Source organism: Colletotrichum destructivum, chromosome 3 (genome assembly GCF_034447905.1).
Source record: "Colletotrichum destructivum chromosome 3, complete sequence".
Taxonomy (NCBI): Eukaryota; Fungi; Ascomycota; class Sordariomycetes; order Glomerellales; family Glomerellaceae; genus Colletotrichum; species Colletotrichum destructivum.
The window spans coordinates 186928-199307 of NC_085898.1; the positions used below are offsets into that span (position 1 = coordinate 186928).

The following is a 12380-nucleotide window of genomic DNA, read 5'->3' on the forward strand; positions in this document are numbered from 1 at the left end:
TCGACTCCTTTCACCCGTACGATACAACCCAACCAGCCATGACATCCGATTCGACTCCAGAAGACAGCTTTGAGCTGTACGACCTCAGGGTTGAAGTCGTGTGTCCGCCCGGAAAGAGGATCATGTGCGGGGCCAAGGAAGGGGACTATTTCACCCTTAAGGGCGAAATGCTTCACCTACCGCCAGGTCAAGGCATCAGCATCTACAGCCTTTGTGGGTTGACAACTCCCACCCCAGAAGGACTCAAATAAGTCAGACACTAATGATATGGACAGCGTCGGTGCTGCCACTTCTACCTGCAAAGCAACGGGTCACTTCGAAGAACGACTGGATGTCAACAGATGCATTGATCGCCTGTCCGGATCCGTGTTGTCCTTCTCAGTTGAGAATTATCCGTGAGGGCATCAGGACTTTCCGACACTCAGAGACAACGGCGGTTCCCCTGAACTCCGCCAAGGAACCATAGCACAGGCGGCAGGATAAGAACAGGCTCTTGTGTACAGAATGCCATGATGGTATTTAGTCACGCGAAAAACACGCCGTCTTGGGCATTGAAACCTGCTTCGGCCATGATACCGGCCCATTCCTCATCGTCTCCAAAGTCTAAAGTCAACCCGGCCTCCATCTGGCTAAAGACACGGGCCGAGGTTCCCGTGATGCTGCTCTCAGCTCCGCGCGTGTACCTGCCGGCTCCAGACTGGCTGTGAGACTCGGTCGCGGTGGTGTCTCGGGCCACCAGCTCCTCGCTTGAATCTTTGGAGATTTTGGCCAAAATTTTGTTGAGGAACCGAGACTGGAGCGCACAGCTTGAGCCTGACGGCGCAGCTTGCTGGGAGAACGCGCGTGCAGCACCTGAGATTGCGCCGTGGATGGCGGGTCCTGTTTGGCTGGAAATCGGATGCGGAGTCGACATCAAGAGCTGTGGAGGAACAATGAGCAAGAAATTCATAGTAGCACCCACGAAGAATACACACCTTTATCAGAAAAGCTGCACTGTACGCGGTCATTACGTGAATAGAGTCTTGGGCAAAGTAGAGCCACGAGGAATAACGGCATATGAGGTGTAGCATCTCCAGGGCGCTAGAGTAGCTGACCCAGAGAGCCTCCATGTGGTACGATATGTTCTGATCAGCCTGTGCCAGGATGTCCTGCAAAGGCAAGCTGAACAACTGCAGCCGAAGGTGGGTGCCATAGAATTGGATCAGAAAGGAGTGGCAACTGTCTAGTCAGTGTGTCAGCAAAAGTAGCTCGCTGACCACTGAACAGAATCGGTGTTCCCTCACCTTTGTCGGCCATGTTGAGCCACCTCATTTCCCATTCCTCGATTCTGCCCTTGATTATGGCAAGCAAAGACTCGAGGTTGTGCAGTTGCCTGGCGCGAACCCTACTCGACCGTGGTCCCAGCAGCCTGAAGACTTCTGAACTCAAGAGGCGCAACGTAACCAACGCACCAAGAAATCGGTCTCCGGGCGTGGCCATCGTGTCCTTACACCATGCTTCGATAGACTCGACGAACTCGCTTCGTTCTATCATCCAGGGCTTGCCCGTTTGTAGGCTCATGCTGCGATGCGTTAATGATTGTGTGAGCCCACCTTGTGGACCGATCGACACGTTTGGTATCTTGGAGTCATCCTACCTTCGATCGTAAACAAATAAGACAAACCAGGTCCTCTCAATGTTCCTTGCTTGGCGACGTTCCAGATCCGAAGTCGAGGGCGGATGATGGTGAGAGTAAGGGGCTAGCCGATGCCAGCCCAGTTCCATGCCCATCCTGATGACGTACCCCAAGAGCATCCAGGCGCGGGTGTCCTGTGACTCTTTCCAATACGTCAAGATCATGACAGCTTGTGCAGTCTCGACTGACTTGGTACCCCTTCGAAAACTGCTGGCGTGGATGTCTTCGGCATGCTCGCGGAGCTTCTTGTGAAGGGCTGGGTTGAAAGCTTTCGCAGCGGCTGCCAAGACTGAAGTAAGCAGAAATGCGGACTGTTGCCGGACTCGATCGAAGGTGTGTAGTTGTGGATCCAGCTGACTGATGTATGGGTTGAGGTTCTCCATGAAGCTATCGCGGTGTTATTCGCTATGCTCAGCAGATAAAGACAGAAGGCGAGGACAAGAAAATAGGGTAGGGGTTTTACTTGTCAAACAAAGACGAGGCGATTGAAATGTTGACGAGACCTAGTTGAATCGGGTCGTCTGCAGGAATGAGAGGTTCACTCGATCGCGACCCAGGGCGAATCGAATCAGGCGCATTTAATATACTTCCAAGAGAAAAGCTGCCGCGAGTTGCTTCGCGGCTGAACAGCCCGTCCGGTTGGAGGCTTCCACTGCTCCAGTCAGGACTTCGTTGTGGTACTGCCGATGCCGCCGGACCGCTCCCGATTTGTCCATCATCGTCTCGTCTGGACGACACCATAGGAGATGAGCCTATCGTCGCCGATGAAGAGGCTTTGTTGCGCCTCGTAAAGCTTGAGTGAACCACCACTTGTCAGTCTTCCAAACAGACTACCGACTGTACGGGAAACGAGTTTGAACCACACGCACTGCGTCCCCGGTTTTCTTCCTCGGCGATGATCCTGGAAAATGCATTTCAACGATTTGCGAGCACAGCGCTCACAGGTTGCATCATCACCGCCTGTGATGCACTTCATCTTGACACTCCTGCACTGGAGGCAAGCCTTCACACTGGTTATAAGAGTGATTTAATTAGCCTATGGGATATGCCTGGTTCTTGCGCACTGCACTACATGGGCACTTACGCCGGTTTCGTACTTGTTGGTGTTTCACTGCGTTGCTCCATTGTGGTGAACTGGCTCGCCGGTCAAGCCACCATGAACACCTGATAAGAAGCCCGACCTCGAATTACCCGCCGGTCAATGTTTTCGGGGAGATGGTATCATGTGCATCATCTTGGAGGATTTCCAGGAACTGGAACGGCTCTTAGTGCGGCTTCGGAAGACTGAATGAACCCTTCCCGGAACTGCCTATCTCAGCCCACTTCAGTCCACTTCTGTTACCCCGCTGGTATCAATAATGTGAGCGGCAGGGAGATAAGCGGGGAAGAGTCGGCAACTAAGACAGATCCTTGAACGCCGGTTGAATGAAGGCCGACGCCTGCCCACAGATGATGAGACGAATGCCATCATACGATCCAAGAGTTGATCTTGCATTTCGCAATTGCATACCTTCAGATGCGCATCACTGCATCATCAAATTCATGGCTGACACTTGACAAGAGACCCTTTGACTCTTCAAACTCTCTCACTACTAATCACACTCATCACTCAACCACGAGACCGAAGACATGTCACCCCGCTTAGACGGCCAGAGCGCCAAGACGGCGCACGTCAACATGATGACGGATACCATTATCACAAACCTCCCAACCGAGAACCTGCGGGCGATTACGCGATCGCTGCTGGCCGCTCATCCGGAAATCACCGCCACCTTCGAGGCGGAGACAAGGAATTACATCCAAGATGTGGCCCTCCCAGCAGCCCAAACGCAGCGGCCCGCAAGTACCGACGTTGCGTGGCTCAAAAAGGCCCAGGCGACAATCCGGTGCATGCTGGGCTGCGGGCTCAGTTCACAGAGCATCCCGCTCATGGAAGAGGTCGTCACCGAGGGCTTGAGACTTCTGATCGACCCAGACACGACGAAAGAGGACACGCTCGACGCTTTGGCTTCAATCGACGGCGATATCGTGCAGATCATGACGGCCGTCGAGAAGACATTGCTGGCGGCCTCACGGACGGTCCTTCTGGACGAAGAGCGCAAGCTCGTGACAAGTCTCCACCAGTGCCTCGTAAACTGCAGGACGGTCACAGACGAGAAAGCTGTCGAATACCCATACGGAAGAGCGCTCTTCTCGACTTCGATGCTGCTAGGAGTCCCCCTTCCAACGTTTGATACGGCAACGGAACTCGGAAGCCTGGCGCCGGGGGGTCTTACAGAAGCCAAGGAGACATTCGTGATGAACGGGCGCAAGCTCCCTAGAATATTCTCGGGGCTTTGGCAGATGTCCAGTCCGTCCTGGGGTTCCGCGCCGACGTCCAGGATCATCGCCCAGTTCTCCAAGCATCTCGAAGCGGGCATGACGGCGTTTGATATGGCGGACCACTACGGCGACGCGGAAATCATCTTTGTAAGTGGTACCTTCTACTGCGTTGCCCACCTCCTACTGACCAGGTCCAAGGGCCGTTTCCGATCGGCATGCCCCGTCAAGGACGCGACGTTTGCAGCGACCAAGTACTGCGTCTTCAACCCGATGAAAGTGACGCGAACTGCAGTGCAAGCCAATGTCGCCGAGCGATGCCGGAGATTGCAGACTGACAAGATCGACTTGCTGCAATTCCACTGGCAGTTCGTGAGTAGCTATCCCTTTCAAGCCCGCATCTTCGGTGCAATCGGCAGTAGCTAAGAAGATGGAATAGTATGATGATCCTCAGTATCTCGAAGCCTTGCGCTTCTTGGAAGAAGACCCCAGAGTTGCCAGCCTGGGTCTCTGCAACTTTGACACTGAGCACCTCGAGGCGGCGATAGCACATGGCGTTAAAGTCCACACGAATCAAGTGCAGGTATGAGGAACAGAGACTCTTGCATACGAGTATGGGCGAGGGAGGGAATGCTGACCGTCATCACCGCTCTAGTTCTCGTTGATCGATTCAAGACCGACAGTGAGAATGGGCAAGACATGCAAGACAAACAACATCAAGCTCCTGACCTACGGAACACTGGTACGTCGGGGTTCGAATTTGGGACTTTTTTTTTTTTTTTTTTGCCCGGTGAAACGAAATGCTAATCAGCGGCCTTTCCGCAGTGCGGCGGCTTTCTCGCCGACAAGTGGCTCGGAAAGGGGCAGCCCGATCTCTACGACGCGGCCGTCACGCCGAGCCAGCGTAAGTACTACGCCATGATACGGAGCTGGGGAGGCTGGGAGCTTTTCCAGGAGCTGCTGCGGGTGCTGGAGACGGTGGCATCGAGGCACAATGTCAGCGTCTCCAACGTGGCGACGCGCTGGGTCCTGGACTTCCCGTACGTCGGGGCCGTCATCGTCGGGGCTCGGATGGGCATCAGCGAGCACACGGACGAGAACCTGGCCAGTCTGGGGTGGTCGTTGGAAGAGAGAGATCGGGACGCGATCGAAGAGGTCTTGAAGAAGAGCAGGAGGCTGGAAATGTTTGAGGCGATGGGCGATTGCGGAGGAGAGTATCGATGAAGGCCACATGGTCGGTTCATCATGGACATATCGGATAGCCGCTCGAGAGATTCCCGCATCACACCACCACTGGCGGGGGAATATTAATGTCCATAGCCGCCATAGCCGTGCAAATGGATATTTTCTATTGATGACTGCTTGCCGTTTGCTGTTAAGCTAACTAACTCTCGGGTTAGGATGGGTATCATAAAAGCCTCCAAGCCTCTTCGTGCGCAATTTGCTGCCTGCCTCTCCGCTGTTTTGTCAATATCATATCATAGCCACGACCCACCGTCTTGGCATCACCTGAAAACGCGCCGTCCGCCGGTTCGGACAGGGAACCTCTCGACGCCGCTCTGCTGCTGTTCGTGCCACAGGCCTTGAATGCCCGCCCAGCCTCCATCCCCCGACATCTTGTAACGTCGCCAGGCCTCGCGGAGATGGTCTGGTCGCAGAGGGCCCCTTCGGTCATCTTTCGCGGCCTGAGACTGGCTGGCCTCGTCCTTTGGCGGCGGCGTGGGCGCTTCGGACTGCTTCTCGCCCGTGGCCTTGATCCACTCTCCCTGCACATCCCGAGCTCTCTCGATGAGCTCTCCGATGAAGAGCTTCGATACCGACTTGACAGCGAGGGCGACGTTCGGGGGTACGGATTGCGAGACGGTCGCGTTGACGACCTGCGGATGCGTCAGTGGGGTACAAAAAGCCGTCTGTCAGGCGGGATGAAACCTACTCGTTTGACCACGGCGTCTGTCAATTTGGCAGCGCGCCATTGTTCGTATCGGTCGTATTGTTCCGGGTCGAAGGACTCGACGAGCATGGCACGTAATCTTATTTCCTCCTGCTTCTGCTCCTGAGTCCTGACTGTAGAGTCCACCAACGCCATGCGCATGTCATTATCATCGTCTTCATCATTGGCGCCATCCTCCTGGCCTTCGGCGCCTGCGCCCGTTCCGCTAACCGTCGTGGGCGCGCGCCCGCCTACGAGGGACGGCGTCTGCTCCCTCGCCTCGACATTTGTTTGATTCTTGGGCTTCCTGCCGCGCTTTTTCTTCGGAGGCCCGCTGACCTGACTACCGCTTACGACGCTCAGGTTGTCAGCCGAGGGTGATCGCGGGAATGGCGATCTGGCTTCGGGAGGGAAAGAGGTCTGGCGAAGAGGGTGCGCGGCGGCCGAAGTGACGGAAAGAGTCGAAGCCTTGCGGCGCTTGGCGGATCCTGGAGGCGCGCCATCTGAGGCGCGCTTCTTGTTCGACATCGGGAGTTGTGCGGAAGATGGGTATGGTGGTGAGAGGGCCGTCGGGGAGTACGAGTATGGAGGAGAAGCCATCGTGAAGGATTGGCGACAGTTGTAGAGGTTGGTCGAATCGCAGGGTATCGAAAGGCGCCGGTGAAAGTCTGCAGTCCAGTTCTTCGGATGGACGGAGAGTGAGGAGTAGTTTCTTTTTTCGTTGCAAGAGCAGAGAGCAATTTTGTCCAAGAATGTGTCGGTTGCGCGCCGTAGTTGAGGTTGTTGATGGAGATTCGATATGGCAATAGGTACCTGAACGATGAAGTCGCGCCGCGAGATGCCAGAGTGATTGGGTAAGCTGACTCAGCATTTGTTTCTTGGAAGGAGGGAAGATCCATCAATCACATGACCGGGACGTGGAACAATGTGGGCGTCTGAATGGGGGATGCAAGACCCTGATCTAGGTATCCGTGCCTTGGCAGGTGTTGAGAGCACAGTGAGGTACGTACCCATCCGGGCACATTAGCAAAGTGGGTACCTGTCGGAGCTTATAGCGGTTGTGAACGCTGAACGGTGCGCCGCAACCTTGGTGATCGATGGTACTTGCAGCCTCCTAGTAATTAGCGTTATACCGCACGATAAGATAAGGCCGCCCGTAACCGAATTTTCTGCTCCGATTTCCCTCCAGAGCAATTGAGTCCGGCGGGCCGAGCTTTTTTGGGGGGGAGGGGGACTTGACTCGACCTACCTACCTTAGCTAGATATCTAGAGCAATTCCCCTCCAACATCCCACCCTCCTCCCCTTACCTCATTTCTACTTCTACAACTAAAAACAAATCATTGGCATACTGGCTAATTGCAAAATGACTCGATCCGAGCCCTCCGAGAGAAAAAGCCACAAGCACCGCAAGAGCCAGCTCAATGGCCACAGCGGCTCCAGCGACCTGAGCGAGGCCGAAACCGCGAGCCAGTCCAGCAGCAAGCGGGACTCTTCCAAGAAGCGCAAAGGCACCGACGACGATGCCAGAGTTAACGGCCACCCTGCCAAAAAGACGCGCCGCCCCAGTCTAACCCAGCCGGCGCGCGACCCGCGCGACACATTCACCACCAAACCGGCCAAGAAGAAGTCCAAAGCTAAGACGGAGGGAACATTGACAAGGTCCCCGAGCCCGGTGATTGACTTTGACGGCCTGAGTCGCCCGAGTAAGACTCAAACCATATGCCCAAACCAACCCCTCACGCTGCTTTCATAGCCACTTGTCGACTAACTCGCGCCCTCTCTTTCTCTTTTACCAGGCCGTGGAACACGCGAGCGACTCGAAGAATCCCCCGAGCAGGCCGCCATCCGTCTCGAGAAGCTCCAGGGCGCCGTCCGTACGATTCTCGAATGCGTCGGCGAGGACCCCGACCGCCCGGGCGTGCTGGACACCCCGAGACGCTACGCCAAAGCCATGCTCTTCCTGACCCGCGGCTATCAGGAGAACGTCAAGGACATTGTCAACAACGCCATCTTCCAGGAGGGCCACAACGAGATGGTCATTGTCAAGGACATTGAGGTCTTTAGCATGTGCGAGCATCATCTCGTACCCTTCACCGGCAAGGTGCGTTGAGTGACACCCCTTAAACAGAACATCGGCAAAGAAGCAATCATAAAATTGGTGGTCCTGTAGTCGACGGCTAATCACATGGGGGACCCGTAGATGCACATTGCCTACATCCCGAAGAACCAGGTCATCGGCCTCTCGAAGCTGCCCCGCATCGCCGAGATGTTCAGCAGGCGGTTCCAGATCCAGGAGCGCCTGACCAAAGAGGTGGCCTACGCCATCATGGAGATCCTCCAGCCGCAGGGCGTGGCCGTCGTCATGGAGTCCAGTCACCTGTGCATGGTAATGCGCGGCGTGCAGAAGACGGCGGCGAGCACAATTACCAGCTGCGTGCTGGGTGCCTTTGAAAAGAAGGAGAAGACGCGCAACGAGTTCCTCAGCCTGGTGGGGTTGAAGAAATAAAGAGATACATGCACTATACCCACTGAGACCTGTCTCGCCCTTCGACAGCAGTGGGTGGTATTCGTGCCAGATTCCCTTTACCACTTATTTTGCGGATTTGAGGCGTTTCGGTTTAAACTGGGCATGCATCATGACCAACTGGAGAGACCATGTTTTCAACACTGGGTCAACAAGCGCGTTTGGCGGGGTTTTGGGAGGTAGATTTTTCATGAGAAGAGAGAGCTCAACGCTCGTTCAGGATCTAAAAGATTTTTCACAGCGCGAATAATACAAAAACAACCGACTGCACGTCGCAGGTCGGCCACCGCCATGTCGGTCGTCTTCTGTCATGGTGCGACAGACGGTCTCGGGAGTCGGGAGAGCGGTGAGGTCTCTCTTCTAGTCTGTCTCCCTGCATTGTGGCTGGCTGCACTGCATCGCGCGATGGAGGCGCAGTAAAACATGTCCAGTGAGCGACTGGGAAAGACACAGGAGCTATGCCACGCACAGAGCAAAGCTCATGCGGGGGACAGAAGAAATAGAAACGAAATCCAGGCAAGGAACTGGGGAGACGTTTCAGTGAGAAGAGGGATACGAAGCATCACGACCGAACGCGCGCCCAACTAAAGCAACGATTCACACGTTCTCCAAACGCCAATGTCGACTAGCATAACGACTCCAACACGCTCGACTAGAATGGGAACCACAAACTTTTCAAAAGGTTTCTACTTCGACTCTGGGCTCTGTAATGGTAGCGGGAACCCTGACCTGTTTCCGTCATGTAGCATGCGCGAGAGCCGTTGAGTGATGGCTTTGCTTCCCGACAATTCACGGGTTGAGCCACAAGAAAGCGCCAGTTTTTGCATGTAAGTATATTCAATGACCATACATCTGAAAAGCCTGCATCTCAAGGTTCAATACCTCTATGGTTGAGAGTTCTTGACCTTGATGGTATAGACCTTGACGGCGAAGCCATCTCCAGTGAGTCAATCTGGCATTGAGACCATCCCAATCCTATGGTACTGTGTGTTCTTCCACAAGCTACCTTACTAGGTTGACAGCATAAGAATAGGGCATCGTGCTTGTATTAGGCCTTTTACTGCTGTTTTTTCTGCATCGTGTGACTGGTCTTGACTGCTGGATCTAACTGGTTCTACGCTAGTTAAATCAGCGTTCTCAAATTAAATAGCGTTTTACGACTTGTCGTCTCTACCCATTCCTCAGTCGTCCTTGTGAAGATAACCGACCTATGCCGATAATGACACGAGAGACGAGAAGTAAAGAAACTTGTAAGGGAAGAAGATATAGGGCTCTTACTATGGAGTCGTCAACGCTATTCCCGTCCCCAGAACAGGCGTTCCTACATTCACCCGTGTCGCTTACACCGGGCTCGCACACCCAAAGCTCGTGGCCCGAGACTTGCCGTCGAACGCCTCCACCAAGCCCTCAATCGACGAGTACATGCCCAGCGCCGTCGTCACGAGCCCGCCGAGCATGTACACAAAGTTCCACGTGTTGAAGACGGGCCGCCTCAGGAACCCCCTCCAGTACCGCCGGAACCCGCCGTCGACGTACGCGTACCGCCCCGTCACCGGGTCGAACCCTTCCTCCTCGGGCACCATGGCGTCCCTGCGGACCCAGAACCCAAGCCCGAGCAGCGCCGGCAGGGTGTAGGTGAAGCTCAGGATGAAGAGTGCGCCGATGAAGCCCGACACCAGCGAGAACTGCGGCACGGCGGCGCCGACGACGAAGGCGAGCGCCCAATACGCCGGCACCGCCGCCGCCCACAGCAACTTACCCGCCGCCTCCGTCAACGGCGGAGCCCCGAAGACGCCTTGAAGCAGCTCGACGTAGAGCACCTTCATGCCAATGTTCCCGTACAGGCCCGCCGCGACCAGCCCCGTGGCGAGCCCGAGGACGTTGGTCGCCGTCTGCCACCAGTACGGCGATAGGCTCTGCGTGACCGGGTTGAAGGCGTACTGGCCCTGGAACGAGTAGACGTACAGTCCGAAGACGAGGTAGCAGGCGTAGATGAAGGCCTCGCCGCACAGCAGCGCCTTCCAAAAGTCCATCGGGTGCCGCATCTCGGCCATGAAGGCCGCGAAGATGAGGCACCCGCCGTACGAGTAGACGGCCTGATTGAGCCCGTTCATCGACCCCAAGAACCCGGACCCTCCGGACGCCTTACCGGGGGGCGGCGTGCCGGCGTACGTCAGGACGGGCCCGGGACCGAAGGCGTCGCCGAAGGAGGCTCTGGTCGCGGCGAAGTTGGGCGGCGAATGCGCCACGACGCCCATGCTTTGGTCGTTCATCGTCAGCATATCTCTCTCTCTCCTCTCATCAAGGCCAGGCTCAATAAAAGCTGTGGAAGAAAAAAGTAAAAGGAAAAAACGGAGTCGACGACCCACCAGATGAAGATGATCAGCAGGTTCGCCCAGACGGCCAGGTTCGCGATCCACGAGAAGCGCTGCAGCGTGCGCACCTGGCCGAGCACGAAGCCGGCAGCCGTGAAAATGACTAGGCACGCGACGAAGCAGACGCCCGCGCCGCCGTCTGGACCCCGGGAGATCTGGGCGATGGACTGCCCGTTGCCAAGGATCAGCACGCCGACGAAGAGCAGCAGCTGCAGGCCCTGGGCGAGGTTGACGGCGTGTCGCGCCCGCGCGCCGAAGACGCGGAAGTACAGGTCGCCGTAGCCCCGGAGCGGGTACCGGTCCGAGTCGAGGCCGAGGAAGGACTGGTAGAGGATCCAGCCGGAGCTGTTGTTCAGGTAGTGCCGGAAGTCAGTCCCACGTCCCCCCCCCCCCGGTTCGGCCAACGCATGCCTCGACTTACTAGAACGACATGATGCCGAAGACGGTGTAGAGCGCGATGCCCGGCCCGTACCCCATCTGCGCAAAGGCCCATCTAGTTCGATTCCCTGCTTAGCATCATCGGTTCTCAATTACCGTGGAGCATCAGGTCCTTACGGCGTTGAAAACGGTCCTAGGATGTCTGTCGTAATCAGGTAGAAGATGGCGCCCCAGCTCGCGGTCCTCATCGCCCGACTTGCCCTCTTCCACTCCTCAGGCGTAACGGCTGCTGCTGCTGCTGCTGCTGCTGCCGCCCCGTCGTGTCCGTCCGACGCAGGCTGCTGCAACACCTTGTCGCTCCCGTCGTCGCTCTTCTCGCCGTTGCCCGCGGCGCCGGCAACACCACTGACGCCTCCGTTCCCGCCTTGGAACCTCTCCTCGTGCTCGTCGCCCTTACGGAACCTATCCTTTATGACGCTCTTCCATGTCGTCGGGCCCTGAACCTGCAGATACCGCTCGTTGGCCAGCTTCTCCTCGGCCCGTGTGATGGCGGCCCAGTAGAGATACTCTTCGAACGTGACGTTCGGGTCGTGGAGGTTCGCTGCCGGTCCCGCCATGTTGATGAGCTGTCCGTTCCCGCCAAAGGAGGTCTAGCCGGTGGGGTTGGATGTGCTGCTTCTGCTTCTGCTTCTGCTTCTGTATAATTGGAATAATAGCCCCTGGGCGTCCGTGAGCGCGGACGCGACGGGATGTTCGGGCATGTTTTGCGCGGGGGGGTGTGTGTCAGAGTCGGGATGACTTCAGGCCCAGTAGGCCATGGGGAGGCAGCGGGCCTCGGAGCATCTATTTCCTTCCGAGACGGAATGTGGAATGACATCTGCAAGGGCAACGCGGGTGTTTCATGGAGTTTAATCCCGCTCTCGTCCGGACATGACGCCCCATTTGGCGATATATCACGTTTTGAATCATCAGCATACAGCATACAGCATACAGCACTTCATAAGACACGCAACCTGAAGCCCGGCGTTTCGACCGTGATGCTTCCCTCTTGTCTGCCACTGACCCGGGGGTCAAAGGCACCGTTCAGGATTGTTCCCTTGGTGCCTCGTCTCGAAGCCAGGCTTCCACGGCCCCGAACTTGCTGCAATCCCAATTAGGGAATTCAAGCAGCCTTGACG

At 56.3% G+C, this 12380-nt stretch overlaps 6 protein-coding genes across 6 annotated transcripts; 3 read left to right on the forward strand and 3 right to left on the reverse strand.

Moving 5' to 3' along the window:
- Nucleotides 1–38: 38 nt before the first annotated feature.
- CDEST_04115 (uncharacterized protein) lies at nt 39–251 on the forward strand (the record flags this gene model as incomplete). The annotated part of the gene is made up of 1 exon (XM_062920274.1): nt 39–251. The coding sequence occupies one exon, from the start codon at nt 39–41 to the stop codon at nt 249–251; it is 213 nt and encodes a 70-aa protein (XP_062776325.1).
- Nucleotides 252–523: 272 nt separating this feature from the next.
- On the reverse strand, nt 524–2651 carry CDEST_04116 (uncharacterized protein; the record flags this gene model as incomplete). Its single annotated transcript, XM_062920275.1, has 6 exons — nt 524–919; nt 975–1222; nt 1284–1561; nt 1637–2062; nt 2139–2459; nt 2545–2651. The coding sequence occupies 6 exons, from the start codon at nt 2649–2651 to the stop codon at nt 524–526; spliced, it is 1776 nt and encodes a 591-aa protein (XP_062776326.1).
- A 481-nt stretch (nt 2652–3132) lies between these two features.
- Nucleotides 3133–5225, forward strand: CDEST_04117 (Putative NADP-dependent oxidoreductase domain-containing protein). Its single transcript, XM_062920276.1, has 5 exons — nt 3133–4144; nt 4196–4366; nt 4434–4577; nt 4650–4736; nt 4820–5225. Exons 1-5 carry the CDS (start codon nt 3305–3307, stop codon nt 5216–5218), a joined length of 1641 nt encoding a protein of 546 aa, XP_062776327.1. The 5' UTR covers nt 3133–3304; the 3' UTR covers nt 5219–5225.
- Nucleotide 5226: 1 nt separating this feature from the next.
- On the reverse strand, nt 5227–6780 carry CDEST_04118 (Putative TAFII28-like protein). Its single transcript, XM_062920277.1, has 2 exons — nt 5928–6780; nt 5227–5871 (listed from the first exon to the last, which is right to left on the reverse strand). The coding sequence occupies exons 1-2, from the start codon at nt 6522–6524 to the stop codon at nt 5500–5502; spliced, it is 969 nt and encodes a 322-aa protein (XP_062776328.1). The 5' UTR covers nt 6525–6780; the 3' UTR covers nt 5227–5499.
- A 402-nt stretch (nt 6781–7182) lies between these two features.
- Nucleotides 7183–8991, forward strand: CDEST_04119 (Putative GTP cyclohydrolase I). Its single transcript, XM_062920278.1, has 3 exons — nt 7183–7628; nt 7722–8026; nt 8126–8991. The coding sequence occupies exons 1-3, from the start codon at nt 7289–7291 to the stop codon at nt 8429–8431; spliced, it is 951 nt and encodes a 316-aa protein (XP_062776329.1). The 5' UTR covers nt 7183–7288; the 3' UTR covers nt 8432–8991.
- A 798-nt stretch (nt 8992–9789) lies between these two features.
- CDEST_04120 (Putative amino acid transporter, transmembrane domain-containing protein) lies at nt 9790–11819 on the reverse strand (the record flags this gene model as incomplete). The annotated part of the gene is made up of 3 exons (XM_062920279.1): nt 9790–10708; nt 10819–11169; nt 11380–11819. 3 exons carry the CDS (start codon nt 11817–11819, stop codon nt 9790–9792), a joined length of 1710 nt encoding a protein of 569 aa, XP_062776330.1.
- Nucleotides 11820–12380: the final 561 nt, after the last annotated feature.